The following is an 18,438-nucleotide window of genomic DNA, read 5'->3' on the forward strand; positions in this document are numbered from 1 at the left end:
GCTTCTGTTATAATTGAAAGAAGTCTAGACCAGACAGACATTCTATGGAAAATCACTTAGTTCACTCTACTGATGGATTATGTTAATCCAATGGGAGGACTAGTTAATTGGAGGCCTTGATAAAGCACATGTGCTCCAGATGGTGAGATAAAACTTATGAAATTCAGGGGCCTATAACATCAGTAAAATTTTGGGGGAGAAGTATCCAGTGATCTGCGGCATGCTAAGACATCCCCTCTAAAGTAAGAGACAAGTTATTTACAACCTGTATGTTCCACTATGAAGAAGAAAGCACAATGCCTGACAGGCCTCTTTGGGTTCTAAAGGCAGCATATTTCACACCTAGGAATGCTGCTCTCCTTTATATACTGGGTGACATCACATCTGACAGTTTTGAGTGAGGGCCAATGCAGAAAAGGGCTCTATGATAGGTCCATATTGTGCTGAAAGCTGGCCTGCTACGTGGGTCATCTAACCTTGCAGACCCCATATTAGAGTTATTGGTGGAGGAGAAATTAAAGCAAAACCTCTACGTACGTACTCTTCATTTTTCTCTGCCCATTTTATTGAATAACTCAATGTATAAAACCACATAACACATTACCGGATAAAATGTTTTATTTTTCAAATAAATAATAGATTTTCTCTCTCTCAATTATTTCTGTAATAATTTTATCTTTTTATTAAAACTAAATATATATTTAATACATTTCACCTTTTCTCAAATTACAGACTATGGTATAACTGTAATTGTCATTAGCAACCAAAGTCTATTTCCAGAAATTTAAACTTGATATAGAGAAAAATTCCACGTATCAAGCGCTTCGTACCTGACTTGGTGCTGAGGTTGAACTGTTGAATTAATGTGTTCCTGGCTCTAGAGGCCACTCCTAGCTTTTAAAGCAAAGTGGAACCCTTAGGGTCAGGCTTGGCGGCCAGAGAAATTTCTGGAGGCGGATGACTTGGGTTTTGCTTTACACAGGACAGTTCTTTCCTGGGCTAGGGTGGAATCTCTGGGAACAGAGGACTGAGATACATACTGTGTGTTTAGGCATTTGTTTGGAGCAGCAGGGAGGACCCTATTTTCAATCTCACATTTCTATCAGTAATTGCTTCCCTATCAGAACAAAGAGAAAATGGGCAGCTCTGGGTCCTTAATGATACCAATATTTTGCACACAGTTATTTATTTCTCAGTTATACTAGGTCCAGTGAAAAAGAAGTGCTGAGTCTACTATGAACACAAGTAGTAAAAGTGACTGTGGCAATTTTGATAGTGGCAGACTGGGATTTTACTCTTGTAAAGGTCTTCCAGGTTTGGTGTATTCTAAGCAGCCAGTAGAGTGCTAGAATTTAGACATACTGTGTTTGGATCTACCCTCTTACTTACTCCATTGTCTTACTTTAATTTATATATTCACAAATAGGGTGAGGGAAAAATCATCTCTATTGAAAACATCTCCATAAAACCTAAGATCATACCCAAACTTTCCATTAGGGTGGCCATTTATGAACTCAAAATTAAGTAACTAAAATAAATAATGGGTAATTAATGAAAGTAGTTTTTTTTTTTTTTTTGAGATGGAGTCTTGCTCTGTTGCTCAGGCTGGAGTGCAACGGCATGATCTTGGCTCACTGCAATCTCCGCCTCCCGGGTTCAAGCAATTCTCCTGCCTCAGTCTCCCAAGTAGCTGGGATTACAGGCATGTGCCACCATGCCCGGCTAATTTTTTTTTGTATTTTTAGCAGAGATGGGGTTTCACCATCTTGGCCAGGCTGGTTTTGAACCCCTGACCTCAAGTGATCTGCCTGCCTTGGCCTCCCAAAGTGCTAGGATTACAGGTATGAGCCACCACCCGGCCTTTTTTTTTTTTTTAACTACCTTTTTACTACTTTTTTTTCAGATTGTAAAAAGATATGGCCTCAGTGATTTCCTCTTAGCATAACGCTGATCTCGCAGATGTGGGTTAAATCCCATTTAGAGGGAAGGTTTGGAATCCTACATAAAAGTGTAACATGCATTAAAACAGAAAATTCTTAAATACAAAAAATTCAAGTGACCATATCTTAACTAATATTAATGTAACAAAAATAAAATTACAATAAACAACTGAGCACAGAATGCAATTCAATTTTTGTTACTACAATGAAATGGCTGATACTCAAATTCTAACTGCTACAACATGGACTTCTGAATGAGGTCCATGTATGTACATGTGCTTCTAAGTAGACTGTTGCTTTGGCAAATGGTTTTTATTCTAACCCACAGTATTTATGACTCTCAATTTCAGTTGTTTTCGGTAAGGAATTATGACAAAAGCTAAATTTATGAGACTTGGATCAATTAGGAAATAACAAGGAATTATTCTTTTGCATATTCAGTAAGAAGCTATTCTAAAGCTGCTGTTTTAATTACCCATTTCTCTAAATAAAAGCCTTTGGACAATAATCTACTCCCCTAATTAAAATATTCTAATCCTTTCTCTCCAATTCCTATTTCAACTGGAAGAGCCACAGTTATTAATTTCTAATGGTTTCTTTTGTATTTTGTATTTTTTTAAAATGTCAGCAATACTACTTTACATATAAAATACAAAGCAGTATTAAAAGTATAGAGCTAGTACTGGCATTCAGATTTTAAACATATACCTTTATGACAAAATAGTCATGAAGCAAAGTGTTCAGATCTGTCAGAGCAACCAACCATTTAAAAATCAGATCTATGATCCTTTTTGTCTTTTTAAAGCTATCCTGGTTTACATCAAAGTGCTCCTAGTGAGGAGGAATGATGTACTGTACTGAAAACTGAGACTTCATGAGGGGTCTTCTTAAATTGGCTGTGAACAATTTTAAAAGCCCACAGATCTTCACTATGTGTTATTCTCAGAGTCAATACCACAGGAAGCCTTGTAAAAAGATCCTTTGGTACTACTGATAGCTAAAGCACCTTGGATTGAATCCAAGATGGATATGTATTACAATTGAATTGTGCTTTGTAGTAAAATGCATTTAAAGTAAAATTCAATGTACTTACCATAAAGCACATGTAAGTAAAGGTACTCCTTTGAAGCCAAATATCTGGAGAAGTGTCCAATTCCTTCTACTATAGCTTAATGTGACTAATTTGACATCATTTCTTTAGCTCTGTGAAATTTTCTTGAGATTTTAACATCTTACAATAGTGACCTGGCACTAGTGTAGGTCTATAAAACATAATTGTCACAAGTCACACAAATACATAATTACCACAAATTTCTGCATATTTTCAAAAAAGTCTTTGGATAACAACTATAATGCATAATGCTCCAGAGAATCCAAAGCAGCACTTTAAATGATGGATATTATTTAGTGATGGTAAATGAGATTTTATAAAAATTTGTACCAATGACAATTTTAGGTGGAATGTAACATGAAATTATTTCATGAAATATAGTCCTGTTCTATGCTCTCCTGACAACAGTCCCAACAGAAAGCGTCCAGTCTATTTGCTGTTTCTTGGCTGATCAGACATTCATCCTTTAATTCCCTGATTGTCTTCCTCAATGATTTCTGAAAACGTTTTTCTCGGTCTAAAACATTCCGTAGACTTTCCTTTGTATCCTCTAGCTCGCCGATCACATGATCTAATTTATGCTTAAGTTTCTTTGGACTGTCCATTACACTGTAGCTATGTTCCTAAAAACATAAACACCAAGTTATTAAATCAGATAGATATGTAGTTGGATAAAAGCTTATAACTAGGTCTAAGCTGTTTCTTCATTTACAATGCCTGGAGAACATTTTTAAGTTGGTGATAGAGGTTTAAGGAACACAGGAAGAAGATGGGGGTAGAAGCAATATTTAGGGTGCTAAGGGCATCCCTCCTTTTACTAAGGCCAGGCATACACAAAGACTGCAGAATATTATGGATGGGAAGCACTTATCTCTATGAATAGCATGACACTTGAATTGACTCTACAGCTTTTGTTCATTCAGTGTGGTGCTGCTAAGTTTAATTTTTACCTATCAAACAAATTTAAATTAAGTTTTTAACTGGGTTACTTTATTGGATGGCTATTGCATTTGATAAGGTATGACAGGAAAGGAGTACTGCAGCAGGTTCTCAGGCTCGGTGTTGGGGATTTAGAGAGGACTCTGGTCTTGGAATTTTCAAGAGACAACTCCTCTTGGTGTTTATTGTGGTTATGCTTAAATTTGCTGGGTATGCTTTTATTCCTTTTTCATTTGGGAATAGGGAAAATAACACTGACATAGCTTATAAAGGTACTATAAAATAATTTTGAAAAGCTATTATTTAATATTAAAATTAGTAAAGAAGACTTTTATTTCCAGCCAAGATGAAGTAACAGAGACTGGATTGACCCCTACCTCCAAGAACCAACATAAGGCTAAAAGACAGAAAAAAATAGCTCTTAAGATAATGGATATTTGGCAAGGACAGCAGCTATTGTGGACAGATGGGAAACAAAGAGGTGAGACCTAAGACTGCTCCTGCTAACTGCCTGAGAGTTTCTCGGCCTCAGGGCAAGGAAGGGAAACCCAGGCAGAGCTTAGCAGACTGAGCTGAGGAGGTAGTGCAAAACATCCAGGGAGACCAAAGTAGCTACAGTTCACAGGACAAAGTACTAGACAGGTGAGAGCTGCACAGAAAAAACTCAAGATCTTCAGAGGCTCCCCTTTGAGTATTCCATGGAGTAAGATCAGCACATGCACATGAGGAAACTACTCAAGGCTGAGGAAAGAACAACCAGAGATTAGGAGTGCCCTGTGCCCACAGGGCATAGCCACTATTCCCACTAGCCAGACTTGAAAATGTCAAGATTCATGGACACTAAGTATGCAAAACAGTCTTGTCAAACAAAGTAAAATCTGAAAGGGTCAAACAGTTTCTAACTAACTGTACTCCAGAACAATGCTCAAGAAAACATGATACAAAAATATCTAGCATCTGGCAAATTAAAACCCAAAATTCATGGCATGCAAAATTTACCAGGCATGCAAATAAGCAGGAAAACATTAGTCATAATAAGAGATAAATCAATCAATGGAAACCAAGCCGGAACTGACACAAATGTTAGAATTAGCAGACAATTAAGAAAGTTATTAAAATTGTATTCTATATATTCAAAAAGTTAAGCACATAAAATATATAAAAAAGACTCTAATAGAATATCTACAGATAACTGATGTGTGAGGTAAAAAAATACACTGGAGAGAATGGCAGTGTATTTTTTGAAGAAGAAAAGATTTCGTGAATGTAAAGTTACAGCAACAGGAACTATCCAGTAGGGACTACAGAGAGAAAAGGAGATAGAAAAAAAATAAAGCATCAGCAACACGTTGCACAATTTCAGACAGCCTAATATACACATAATTAGAATTCCTGAAGGAGGGGAAAAATTGGGATAGAAAGAAATATTTGAAGAAATCATGGCCAAAATTTTTCCAAGTTTGATAAAAAGTATAAACTGCTAAATAAAAAAGCTCAACAAATCTTAATTACAAGAAATATGAAGAAAATGAAACCAAGGCATATCATCATCAGATTAGGCAAAAGCAGTAGAAAAAAACAAAAATTATTGTCCAGCACGGTGGCTCAAGCCTGGCCCAGCACTTAGGGAGGCCGAGGCAGGGGGATCGCCTGAGCTTAGGAGTTTGAGACCAGCCTGGGCAACATGGAGAAATCTGGTCTCTACAAAAACAAACAAAAATTAGCTTGGCATGGTGGCACATGTCTGTAAGTCCCAGCTACTCAGGAGGCTGAGGTGGAGGGATTGCTTGAGCCTGGGAGGTTGACGCTGCAGTGAGTTGTGAGTGTGCCACTGCACTCTAGCATGGGTGACAGAGGGAAACCCTGTCTCCAAAAATAAATAAATAAATAAAAAATTTAAAAGAAGAGAAAAATTCTTAAAAGCAAAGAAAAAAAGAAGTATTAGGTACAGAGAATAAAGGTGAGTATGACATTAATTAAATTTTTCATTAGAAATGGTGCATGTAAGAATACAGCAGGGCAACGTCTTAAAAAGTACCAAAAACAACTGCCCCCGCCCCCAAAACTGTTAACCTAGAATTTGATTACCTAGTGAAAATATCTTTCAAAAGTGAAGATTAAACTTTTTAAGCAACAGAAATACTGAAAGAATTCATCACCAGCATAGTTGCACTATAGGAAATGTTAAAGTAAGTCCTGTAGGCAAAATGATAACAGGTGGAAATATGGACTGACACAAAGGAATGAAAAGCCCTGGAAATGGCACCTATATGGATAATATCAATTTTTTTCTTATCATCTAAATCTCTTTAAAGAATAATTTACTGTTTAAACAAAAATAATAACAATAATGGTGTGGAGTCTATAGCATATGTAAAAGTGAAATGCATGACAGCAATAGCACAAAGATTGAGAAAGGAAAAACGAAAGTATACGACTATAAGATTTTTGTATATAAAGGGGAATAATACCACTTTAACATAGCCTGTGATAAGTTAAAGATGCCATATACTTAAACACAAACACACAGACCAATGGAACAGAAAAGAGAACTCAGAAACAAATCCACACACCTACAGCGAACTCACTTTTGACAAAGGTGCCAAGAACATAAACTGGGGAAAAGACAGTCTCTTCAATAAACGGTGCTGGTAAAACTGGATATCCATATGCAGAAAAACTAAACTAGATCCCTACTTCTTACAATATACAAAAATCAAATCAAAATGGATTAAAGAATTAAATCTAAGACCTCAAACTATGAAACGACTACAAGAAAACATTGGGGAAACTCTCCAGGACATTGGTCTGGGCTAAGATTTCTTTTCTTTTCTTTTTTTTTTTTTTTTGAGACAGGTTCTCACTTTGTTGCCCAGGCTGGAGTACAGTGAATGCGATCAAGCTCACTGCAGCCTTGATCTCCAGGGCTCAAGCGATCCTCCCACTCAGCCTCCTGAGCAGCTGGGTAGGCATATACCGCCACCCCCAGCTAATCTTTTTGTATTTTTGGTAAAGATGGGGTTTCACCATGTTTCCCAGGCTGGTCTCGAACTCCTGAGCTTAAGCAATCTATCCACCTTGGCCTCCCAAAGTGCTGGGATTACAGGCATGAGCCATCACACCCGGCCTAAAGATTTCTTGAGTAATATCCCACAAGCACAGGCAACCAAAGCAAAACGGACAAATGGGATCACATCAAGTTAAAAAGCTTCTGCACAGCAAAGGAAACAATCAACAAAGTGAAGAGACAACCCACAGAATGGGACAAAATGTTTGCAAACTATCCATCTGACAAGGGATTGATAACCAGAATATATAAGGGGCTCAAAAAACTCAACAGGAAAGAAATCTAAAAATTCGATTAAATACTGGGCAAAACATCTGAATACACATTTTTTCAAAAGAAGACATAGGAATGGCAAACAGGCATATGAAAAGGTACGCATTATCACTGATCATCAGAGAAATGCAAATCAAATCTACAATAAGAAAATATCTCATGCCAGTTAAAATGGCTTTTATACCTAAAACAGGCAACAACAAATGCTGGCAAGGATGTGGAGAAAAAGGAACCCTGTACACTGTCGGGGGAAATTAGTACAACCGCTATGGAGAACAGTTTGGAAGTTCCTTAAAAAACTAAAATAGAGCTACTGTATGATCCAGCAATCCCACTGCTGGGTGTGGTATACACCCTTTCCTTTCCAAAGAAAGGAAACCAGTACATCGAAGGGATATCTGCACTCCCATGTTTGTTGCAGACTGTTCACAATAGCCGATATTTGGAAAAAACCTAAGTGTCCATCAACAGATGAATGGATAAAGAAAATGTGGTGCTTAAACACCATGGAGTACTATTAAGCCATTAAAAAAATGAGATTTAGACATTTGTAACAACACAGATAGAAATGGAGAACATTATGTTAAGTGAAATAAGCCAGGCAAAGAAAGACAAACATTACATATTCTCACTTATTTGCAGGATCTAAAAATCAAAACAATTGAACCCACAGGGATAGGACAGTAAAATGATGGTTACGAGAGGTTGGGAAAGGTAGCAGGATGGGGGGGAGGTGGGGATGGTTAATGGGTACAGAAATATAGTTAGACAGACTAAGATCTAGTATTTGATAGTACAATGGGGTGACGATAGCCAACAATAATTTATTGTATATTTAAAAATAACTAAAAGTATAATTGGATTTTTTGTAACATAAAAGATAAATGCTTAATGTGATGGATACCCTATTTACCCTAATGTGATTATCATGCATTGTATACCTAAATAAATCTCATGTATCCTATAAATATACATACCTACTATGTACCCACAAAAATAGAAAAAATTATTATAAACCTGTATTAATCAAGATAGTAAAAGAGATCTAGATTCCATGCCTGCCTCTAACATGAATAAGCAATGAGATGAATAAATAAATGCAAGCTTGAATACTCTGTATGTGTATGACTGAGAAAACTTAAATAGCTATTTTTTATTACATATTTCATACGGAAATTATAGCAGTTAGAGGGAAGAATTATTTCCTTGGTAGAAATATCCTTGCAAAAGCTTTCTTCAGTGAACTACATATGTAACCAAAGGATTAACTACCTCTATTTTGCTGTTGCATATATATAAATTACAATGACTCTAGGAAGCAATATTATTTGTAGATATTACATATTAACCCCTAGATTTTGCTAGGATTCTGAAAAATTTGATTGTAATGGAGAGGACATATTCATCTTAAAAGAATTAACATGAGCTCAGCAAGTAATTTACTTACAAAAATGAACTGGGATTGGAATTCTTCAATACATGAGGAAGCACCAACAAGATGGTGATTGTAGTTAGTGGCTGGAACGGTTTTGAGGGTGAAGTTTTTTCTACAATGAAGTTTTTCTCTTTTCCCCTGTTAAGAGTAGTTAATAATAATCATCAAGTGAGATACTTTTATTCTTTCTTAAATTTTTATTCCTTCTTAACTTTGTATAGTGAAGTTAATACCACATTTCTTTTCATGGAAATTGCTTTTAAAAGTCAGCAAATTCCACCCAGATAATTTTAAAAGAACTTTCTGAAATCAACTCTAAGGTTATCTGAAAACACAAATTTTCCTAAAAAGGAAACACCCTACAAGCTATTAAAAATATAATATACAATAACAATAATTAAAACAGTGTGTTCTTTTGTTAGGACTAGACAGAAAAACCTAGAAATAGATCATCAAGTAGATAGATGCCTTTAGGATAAAGGTGGCATTCTAAATAAGTAGAGTAAGGCGACAAACCATGTAAAAATCAACTAATTAAGAAAAGCAGTTGTATCCTTTATACATAATAAACCACAATGAAATTCCATGTACTGAAATTTTATATAAAAAAGAAAACCATGAGGAGGTGGAAAAAATATAAAGAATATTTATATAATCTTAAAGTGAGGAAGGCTAACGTCATATAACACAAGAAAATATAGAATTGACTACATTGAAAAAAGCCTGAATTTCAAAAAAAACCCATGCCGTAACTAGAACTGAAGACAAACAATAAAAAGTAACTGGGAAGGAATGTGGGAGAAAGGGGAGAAAAAAAAGGAACTGCAATGTAGATGGCAGTTAAATGATTCCTATCCTCGATATCCAGTGTTTTTACAAAACAGTATAGAAAAAGATAATAGAAGAGGACCTGAATAAGTAACTCACAAAAGAATACAAATATCCAATAAACACATGAAAAAACATAGACACGCACGAGTGTTCATAGATACATTAAAACAATAAGATAACATTTTGCCTATCAATTTTAGCAAAGTTTACAAACACAACTTATACCAAGGATTCGGGTAGGTAGACATTCTTACACATAGCTAGTAGGGGGATAGATTGGTGCAAGCCTTCTAATGAGGCTTTGGATGATCTTTATCGAAAGCAAATCTTTAAAAAGTGTATATAGTCTTTGATCCAACAATTTTATTTGCAGAATTTAGTTCAAGGAAATAAGGATATAAGCCAGCTACAATAATGTTCATTTTAGTCCTGTTTAAAATAAGGAAAGATGACAGCCTATACACAATATTGAAGACTGATTACACATACTATTGTTCATATGTAGGATCAACTACTATATGGTCAGTAAAAAATCGTCTATATAATTGACACCACCAACTACTATCAAGGATATGGAACCAAAGGAATTCTTATATGCTGATGGTAAGACTATAAATTTGCAAAAGTACTTTGGAAAGCTATGGCAATATGTATCCAAGCTGAACATCCACATCACCAGTAATTCCCACTTCTAATTGAAGCGTATATATACCCTATAGAAATGTGTACATAAATGGACCAAAAGATGTGCCCCGGCAACCTACAAAATGGGAGAAAATTTTCGCAACCTACTCATCTGACAAAGGGCTAATATCCAGAATCTACAATGAACTCAAACAAATTTACAAGAAAAAAACAAACAACCCCATCAAAAAGTGGGCAAAGGACATGAACAGACACTTCTCAAAAGAAGACATTTATGCAGCCAAAAAACACATGAAAAAATGCTCATCATCACTGGCCATCAGAGAAATGCAAATCAAAACCACAATGAGATACCCTCTCACACCAGTTAGAATGGCAATCATTAAAAAGTCAGGAAACAACAGGTGCTGGAGAGGATGTGGAGAAATAGGAACACTTTGACACTGTTGGTGGACTGTAAACTAGTTCAACCATTGTGGAAGTCAGTGTGGCGATTCCTCAGGGATCTAGAACTAGAAATACCATTTGACCCAGCCATCCCATTACTGGGTATATACCCAAAGGACTATAAATCATGCTGCTATAAAGACACATGCACACGTATGTTTATTGCGGCATTATTCACAATAGCAAAGACTTGGAACCAAGCCAAATGTCCAACAATGATAGACTGGATTAAGAAAATGTGGCACATATACACCATGGAATACTATGCAGCCATAAAAAACGATGAGTTCATGTCCTTTGTAGGGACATGGATGAAATTGGAAATCATCATTCTCAGTAAACTATTGCAAGAACAAAAAACCAAACACCGCATATTCTCACTCACAGGTGGGAAATGAACAATGAGATCACATGGACACAGGAAGGGGAATATCACACTCTGGGGACTGTGGTGGGGTGGGGGAAGGGGGGAGGGATAGCATTGGGAGATATACCTAATGCTAGATGATGAGTTACTGGGTGCAGCGCACCAGCATGGCACATGTATACATATGTAACTAACCTGCACAATGTGCACATGTACCCTAAAACTTAAAGCATAATTTAAAAAAAAAAAAAAGACGTGCCCCAAAATGTTCAGAGCTGCACAATTTATAATAACCCCAGTGTGAAAAACCACCCAAACATTTATCAATAGTAGAATGAAGAAATTGTACAATGCAATACTATACAGCAAAGAAAATTAATGGACCAGTATCTCATGCTACAATGTGGATGAATCATACAAGATGTTGAGCTAAAGAAGCCAGAGTACATACTGTAGACAGGACTCCATGTATATAATTGACAGTGATAAAGTCAAGACAGTAGTGACTGGGAAAGCATGTGAGGGAGGCTTCTGGGTCACTTGCAATGTTTTATATCTTGGTCTGAGGGGAGTGACATGAGTGTACCCACTTTGTGAAAACTCATTGATTTGTACACTTACAAGCAGTCTTCCACAAATATATTTTACTTCAACATAAAGTTTAGTTAAAAAAAAGTGATGTTCTACATAGGTTTCTCTTAAACATGTGATCCATAGATCTGCAGCACAAACAGATTGGGATGCTTTTTTAGAAAGTACACTCCAATTTACTGAATCTAATTCTCTGGAAGATGTAGGATTCTGTATTTTAAAGAAACTCACTGGATAATCCTTATGTAGACTAAAGTTTGAAAGCTACGGTGTAGGAAAATATTTAATGTCATGGAGAGTAGTAGTTAATAGTAGACTCTGAAGTCAAAATGCCTGGGATCAAATCTAGCCTCTGCCATTTAATACAGGTGTGACCCTGGGAAGGGCATTCTAGTTCTCTGGGCCTCAGTTTTCTCAAGTGATAAAATGAAAATAATAATAGTATTTACCTGACATGGTTCTTTCAAGGACTGAGTTAATAGACATGTAAAGTACTTGGAATAGTGCCTGGCACATAGTACACACTATTTAAAAAAACCCAATAAAGCAAATAAAGGAAAAGGTATACAGTATAATTCTATTTCCAGAAGATTATCTATATAAGTATAGATGCATATTTACGGATAATTACAAAGATACAGATCAAAGTGTTCACAGTATTATCTATGGATTATGTGATTATTTTATTTTTGCTCCTATAATCTTATTTTCTAAAATGAAAAATTTATTTGTTATAAGAAAATCAATAGTTTTTGAAAGTTAGTAACTTATGGTTTATTTGATTTATTATGCCCATATTTCTTAAGGTCCCCTTAACATTACGGCTAGATGACACCTTGGTGGTAGGAAAAAAACCAAAAGCCCTAGACCAACTTTCCCAAGATACTGTATATTTATTAGCACCGAAGAAAGTGAGGCATTCTCTACCTGATCACTCAGGTTCTACAATATGACCAACTGCAGAAAGTGACCAGGACTGCACGGGAGCGGGTACGCTTTTGGCTACTTCTCTTGTTTTTAGCTGCCAGGAAGGAGATCCCTTTCAATGGAGGCTCTCCCTGAATTTTCCACACTGGAATCAATCAATCAATGTCTATAGGTTCTAGAAATTCACTTTCAGGTATACAAAGTCAAGAGAGATACTGAGGGTGAGGCAGCCAACCCATGGGAATATTACCCAGAAAAAACATGGAATTCAATTAGCGTTTACTCATTTGACTGTTCTTTCTTTTCCTGACCTTTTCTTCTCCTGTTCTTAGATCTCTTTTTTGGTTTTCTTCCTTTTGATCCTACCTAGACTTTATGCTTGCATGTATGTGGCTCTTACAAGTACTTTAGTCCTGTTAGTGGTTCTACTCCTGACTTCTGCCCCAGTGTTAAGGACTGCCAACTTGGAACATCAGTTCAACCTTCTTATGTTAACTTCCATTTTTAGACAAAAATCTTCAGTTATGCTAATTCCTAAAGTCAGCCCACTTCATCAAACCTTAGTAATATACAAATATTTATGAGTGGTTACTGGTAAAATACTCCTACACAAAAGTTGAAGATGCAGTCTACAAATTTAAAACTTCAAGAACAGACTTCAAATGAATAAGCAAACAATAAAAATGTTAGCAAGAGTGGTGAAGGTTCTTCAATAGTATCATAAAAAGTGAGCAATGGCCAGGCACGGTGGCTCATGCCTGTAATCCCAGCACTTTGGGACACCGAGGAGGGTGGATCACGAGGTCAGGAGTTCAAGACCAGCCTGGCCAAGATGGTGAAACCCCATCTCTCCTAAAAATACAAAAATTAGCCAGGTGTGGTGGCAGGCGCCTGTAATCCCAGCTTCTCGGGAGGCTGAGGCAGAGAATTGCTTAAACCCTGGAGGCAGAGATTGCAGTGAGCTGAGATCGTGCCACTGCACTCCAGCCTTGGTGACAGAGCGAGACTCTATCTCAAAAAAAAAAAAAAAAAAAAAAGTGAGCAATGATGGTAAACAGTATCTCATAAACAAACCTGTAGGTGATATGGAGAATCAAAGATAGAAGGTATGACTCCAGGTTTCAGTTTAATATTTGGAGCACTTCTGTCAAAATCTGTCTTCTTAAAGTGCCTCGAACACAACACATCTCCTTTTTTAGGCTCCCAAATGCCGGCTGCATTCACATCAAGTCTTTTCATTGCTAATACCCATTTCCTTTTGATGTTTTCATCTGTGGGGAATCTAGAAAAAAAATACAAAAAATATTTTAAAATCAAATACTATTGCTATATAATTGAATTAAAGCTGCCTTATACAACTGTGACTAAATTGATTCGTTAACTAGTTTATTAGTCTTGAGAATTATAATATTTAGGAAACCATAATTCATGCTTTTGTTACTTTCCGTTTTAATATTCAGATTTTCTGCCAATCATGCTGCAGATATATGGCCCTCATTTCAATTTTTCTCACATTATAAGGAAGAAAAGTTTCAATGGATATTTAGCATCTTATAGTAAGATCCACAATTGAAGGTATTTATTCATCTATAGATGATAAAAGAATTATCACTTGGGCCTTTTCCTATCTGAAATGATATCCAGAATTTATCCTCGATAAAAAGGGCCCCTTGTAATTCCATTCTTCTGTCAGCACCAGAAAATTGCTTAGTACAGCATTTAATACATAGCAGGTCTACAGATGCTTAGTGAATGAATGCAGAGAATAGCTGCAGTGTGGAGTTCTGGAGATCAGAGCTATTTTGAGAGATATGAAGGCCTAATAGCCATATCTTACTCAATTTTCAAGCTGGTTCAAATTTTTCTAAAATAAGGTAGGATATATATGCTCAGTTTTGATTTATTATATCTAACAAAATAGCTAGGAGATCTTTCTCTAACACATAGGACAGTGCCTGGCACAAAAGCAGCAAAATAAACCTTTAACAAGTGAACAACTATTAAATCTTATTACTCCTTCACTTACTCCTTCATGGCTGTCAAGAGAATGGCTAAAATATGAAACTAAACTCATTTTGATTTATTTGCAACACAGCTAAAGATCCCTTGGTCTTAACTTGTAATTTGTATTTTTTCTCTATAACCTATGCTTGATCTACTTCTAAATAGAGAGGGCAATATATTCGAGCAAAGCTCCTTCATTCAGATTGTAAACTACATGTAAACAACATTGAATTTCTTTGGCGGTGTGATAAAATACAAAGTAATAATATTAGCAAAAGTTAGCCTTATGGTATTTTTTGTAAACCAGTCTCTGATATCTTAAAGTCTCTGATATCTTAAAACTTTTAAACTAAATTATAAACATGTAAAGGTATCACATTGTCACTTCAAATTTAACAAAAAGGTTATTTAAAAAGGACTCGGGAACTAAAGTTCAAAATTGAAGACTTAAGTAGAACTGTCTTTTGCTTTTTATAACATGGCCAAAGTATTTGGCTTAACTACCGCAAAATCTTACACGTGAAATGTCAGTCCTTTTAACTTCGAATTTGGCAAGCAGCGAGAAGCACATCCAATGGCGGAGCAGCATTTCACCATTTTAGCAACTCATAACAAAACTGAAAGAAAATTAGAATGTTAAGAGTTAGTAACCGGAAAGCTGAAGGAATATTTTCCCTTTCCCGGTGTTTTAGGAAACACAAAATCAGGATAGAAAGCTAAAGACAAATATCTTCTTCTAACACCTGCAGCTTTGCTTACATCATTTTCCAGGGCCTTGACTCTTTAATAAGGAGAAACACATTTAGCTATGTACCCCGAGTCTGATTTCAATTTTGTTGGTTTGTACATTTCCCTTCCACCTTCTGACAGGTACCATGTTCTTTGTGCCACAAAGCCTTTTGCACACTAACTCCTACCCATCTTTCAGCCCTCGGCTTGCATCGCTTCCCCAGGGAAGCCTTCCCTGACTGACACTCAGATTGTCAGAGCTGCTCTAATATTAGCTCTCACAGGACACACACTTCTTCCTAGCACTTCTCCAGGTTGTAATCTTACATTTATTGCAGTGATTGCTCTTATTAATGTCTTCCTCCTCCACCAGTCTTGTTAGTTCCATGAGGTCATGGTGGAGTGTGTCTATTTTTCCTTACTTTTTGCCCTCACGGTTTAGCTGGTGACTGGCAATAGTGAATGTCAGTATATATTTTGAAAGAACAGCAAGTAAACGGGAAAGGGAGGAAGCAAGAAGCACTTCGAGGTGCCAGCGAGTGCCCTGGCGTCCAAGAGCAGCGCGCGGGACCCGCTGAGCCCTGGGCCCGGGCCGAGCTCCGCCCCTTTCTCCAGGCTCCCCGCCACCGGAGGGAGAGAGGGAGGACCCGTCACAGGTAACGATGCGCCCAGTGAGCGTCCTTTCCTCTGGGGCCAACCAGCGTCTCCGCGCCGCTGCCGCCAACCTCGCGCCGAACTACGCCCTGAGATTTGGGCGGGTAGCGATTGGGGGAAAACAGGCAACCTAAGAGTTATTACCGTTAGCAGCGAAGACTGCGACTAACGTCAACAACGGAGACTGCGTCTGCCTTCGCTTCCGCCTCGTAGCCCCGGGAACCGGAAATCCGTCTGCCCCGGGTCACGTGCTTAGGAGCCATATTGTCGCTGGTGGCCGCTGGGGCTGGGAGGGGTGTGCTAGAGAGGCGCAGCTTCTCTGGGCGTGGTTTTTATCCTGGGGGAAGGATCGGTGGAATGTGAGGGGAGGTGGAGGAGATGGCGGCGACGGCCCGGGAAGATGGCGCCGGCGGTCAAGAGCGAGGTCAGCGGGGCTGCGAGCACTATGACAGAGGATGTCTCCTAAAGGTGACGCCTTCTATGGACTCTTCCCTGACAAGCTTCCGTCAGGTTGGGCTGGGGCGGGCTGGGCAGGCGGTTAGGCTTGGATTTAAGTTTGAGGTTAACCTGATTTTCAGGATACCTTTTCCACCTGGAACTGGGTTCTTCTTGAGGAAAACGTTTTTGGCAAGGCGATAAGCCCCACCTTTCCTACCTGCTTCGTACCTTTAAAGCAAAACCCTTCTTGGGAAGTGATTAGGCTTGCACAGTGGTCTCTTTGCCAGTGGGCTTATTCGTCTTTTGCTGCCGAAGTAGACTGAGGCAGCCCCGGGCCTGTACTGGGGTTTTCCGTTCAGGTGTGTGATGAAATAATGGAAGTGGAGATAATGGAAATAAGCAAGTGGAGAACCCGAATACGATTTCAGCTCCTGTGGTAAAGTTTTATAGCCTGCCAGCTTCATTTTAAAGGCAGTGCATATGTTCAGACGTAGGAGAAAACGTGTGTCCCAAAAAAGAAGACAATCATGTAATTGCCATTAAATAGGAAATTATATATAGGAAAGTGCCTAATAAGCATGTATTGTTACTTTGAGAAAACTTCTTAATCTGTATTTTTTTTAAATTGGCACGTATTCAATTGAAGTTTCCTGATTTTCCTTGCAAGAAACAGTACAAAAATTTTGCTTAGAAAACTTGAGCTTTGGAACCTCAACCACCCTATCCCCAAATCTTAGCTCTCCTCTTTAATAACTGATTTTAGCTAGCTCCTCTCTACCCCGTATGTAAAATGGAGATGATAGCGCCTGTTTCATAAAAGTGTATGAGGATTATATACTAAAGGGCGTCTATAGTGTTTAACAGGGTGCATTCCCTGAAGTAAATGAGTAGTAAATATATACCACCATGACTATTACTATCATCGTCAATCTGAGTATTATTATTTTTTGTTCTTTCACTTCACAAGTCAGCCTTGCTGGTCACTGCCTCATTATTAGAAGCAAGTTCAAGTCTCAGGCCTGTACTTGCATCCTAAACTCTTTCCTATAGGTCATGGCTTAACGAACATTGCTCCACTGAACTGGATGAAGCTCCTTAAAAATGTTGGTCATCCACCAAGTGTTGTGTAAGGAAATTGAATGCTATCCTTATGATTCAATTTCTACTGAGATGTATTATTATTCTTTCAAACTTGAGGTCTAAAACGGAATTTAACATCTTGGCGCCCCCCATAAACCACACAATTAGATCTGTGTATCATAGCACTAAGATACTTCGCCCTAGGTGTCAAACAGTTTTTGCCTTCCCCACCCCCCTCTCTTAAATACCAGAGGCCAAGTGAAGTATTTCAAGGAGGATGTGGTCAGCTGGGTCGAATGCAGCTGTTTGAGTAAGATAACTGATAATTGCCCTTTGGATTTGGCAAGGAAGAGGTCACTGGTGATCTTGACAAGAGGAGTTTTAGTGGAGAGATCAGGATTAGAGTGAATTTAGGAAAGAATGGGAGGAGTGGAATTGAAAATAGCACTTACAGGCTATTCTTGGGGTTTAGCTGTAAAGGGGAGCAAAAAAAAAGATGTGGTTGCTGGGAGATCTGGCACCATATTTTTTCCTCTTTAAGAGAGGAAGTATTACAGCATGTTTGTATATTCTAGGAAATGATACAATAGAGTGAGAACGTTTTATAATGCAGGAGAGAGTGAGAAAACTGTAAGGGCATTGTCCCTGAGTAGCCAAAGGGGATGAAATCCAGTGCACAAGTGAAGGAGTTGGCCTTAGAAACACAGACTGTCAGTTCTGCCTAAGGGAAGGCAGAGAATGAGGTATATTTGCAAGTAAGTTAATAGAGATAATAGGAGGATGTTCTTTTCAGGCCTGTCAGCAGGAAGTATGTTTACTGTTTTTATAGTGAAATAAGGTCATCAGCAGAGTGTTAAGGAGGAAGAGTTGTTAGAGTTTTAAAGCCAGAGGAGAAGAAGTGAAATGATCATCTAAATCTTAGGTCTTAGACTCTGGAAGAATGAGAGAATTGACTAGGGA

At 37.7% G+C, this 18,438-nt stretch overlaps 2 protein-coding genes across 10 annotated transcripts in view; one reads left to right on the forward strand and one right to left on the reverse strand.

Moving 5' to 3' along the window:
• Positions 1-658: 658 nt before the first annotated feature.
• THAP6 (THAP domain containing 6) lies at positions 659-16,741 on the reverse strand. 5 transcript variants are annotated; one of them, XM_016951587.3, is made up of 5 exons: positions 16,627-16,741; positions 15,095-15,194; positions 13,648-13,855; positions 8,778-8,903; positions 659-3,674 (listed from the first exon to the last, which is right to left on the reverse strand). In XM_016951587.3, exons 2-5 carry the CDS (start codon positions 15,172-15,174, stop codon positions 3,420-3,422), a joined length of 669 nt encoding a protein of 222 aa, XP_016807076.1. In that variant the 5' UTR covers positions 15,175-15,194; positions 16,627-16,741; the 3' UTR covers positions 659-3,419. The 5 variants fall into 5 exon arrangements, with proteins under 5 accessions (XP_016807076.1, XP_016807077.1, XP_001154851.1 ...); XM_016951588.3 differs by having other exon boundaries at positions 16,616-16,719; XM_001154851.7 differs by lacking the exon at positions 16,627-16,741 and adding an exon at positions 16,105-16,193.
• Positions 15,869-18,438, forward strand: part of RCHY1 (ring finger and CHY zinc finger domain containing 1) — a 35,235-nt gene continuing 32,665 nt past the window's right edge. For 2 of the 5 annotated variants that reach the window (XM_016951583.3, XM_016951584.3), the window contains exon 1: positions 16,339-16,470. In XM_016951583.3, the coding sequence (XP_016807072.1) occupies positions 16,339-16,470 (132 nt within the window). Of the gene's footprint in view, positions 15,963-16,196; positions 16,471-18,438 lie in introns of those variants that run through there. The other 3 variants (XM_063809547.1, XM_517222.6, XM_001154449.6) reach the window with 3 other exon arrangements.

Source organism: Pan troglodytes, chromosome 3, assembly GCF_028858775.2.
Source record: "Pan troglodytes isolate AG18354 chromosome 3, NHGRI_mPanTro3-v2.0_pri, whole genome shotgun sequence".
NCBI classification, from domain to species: domain Eukaryota; kingdom Metazoa; phylum Chordata; class Mammalia; order Primates; family Hominidae; genus Pan; species Pan troglodytes.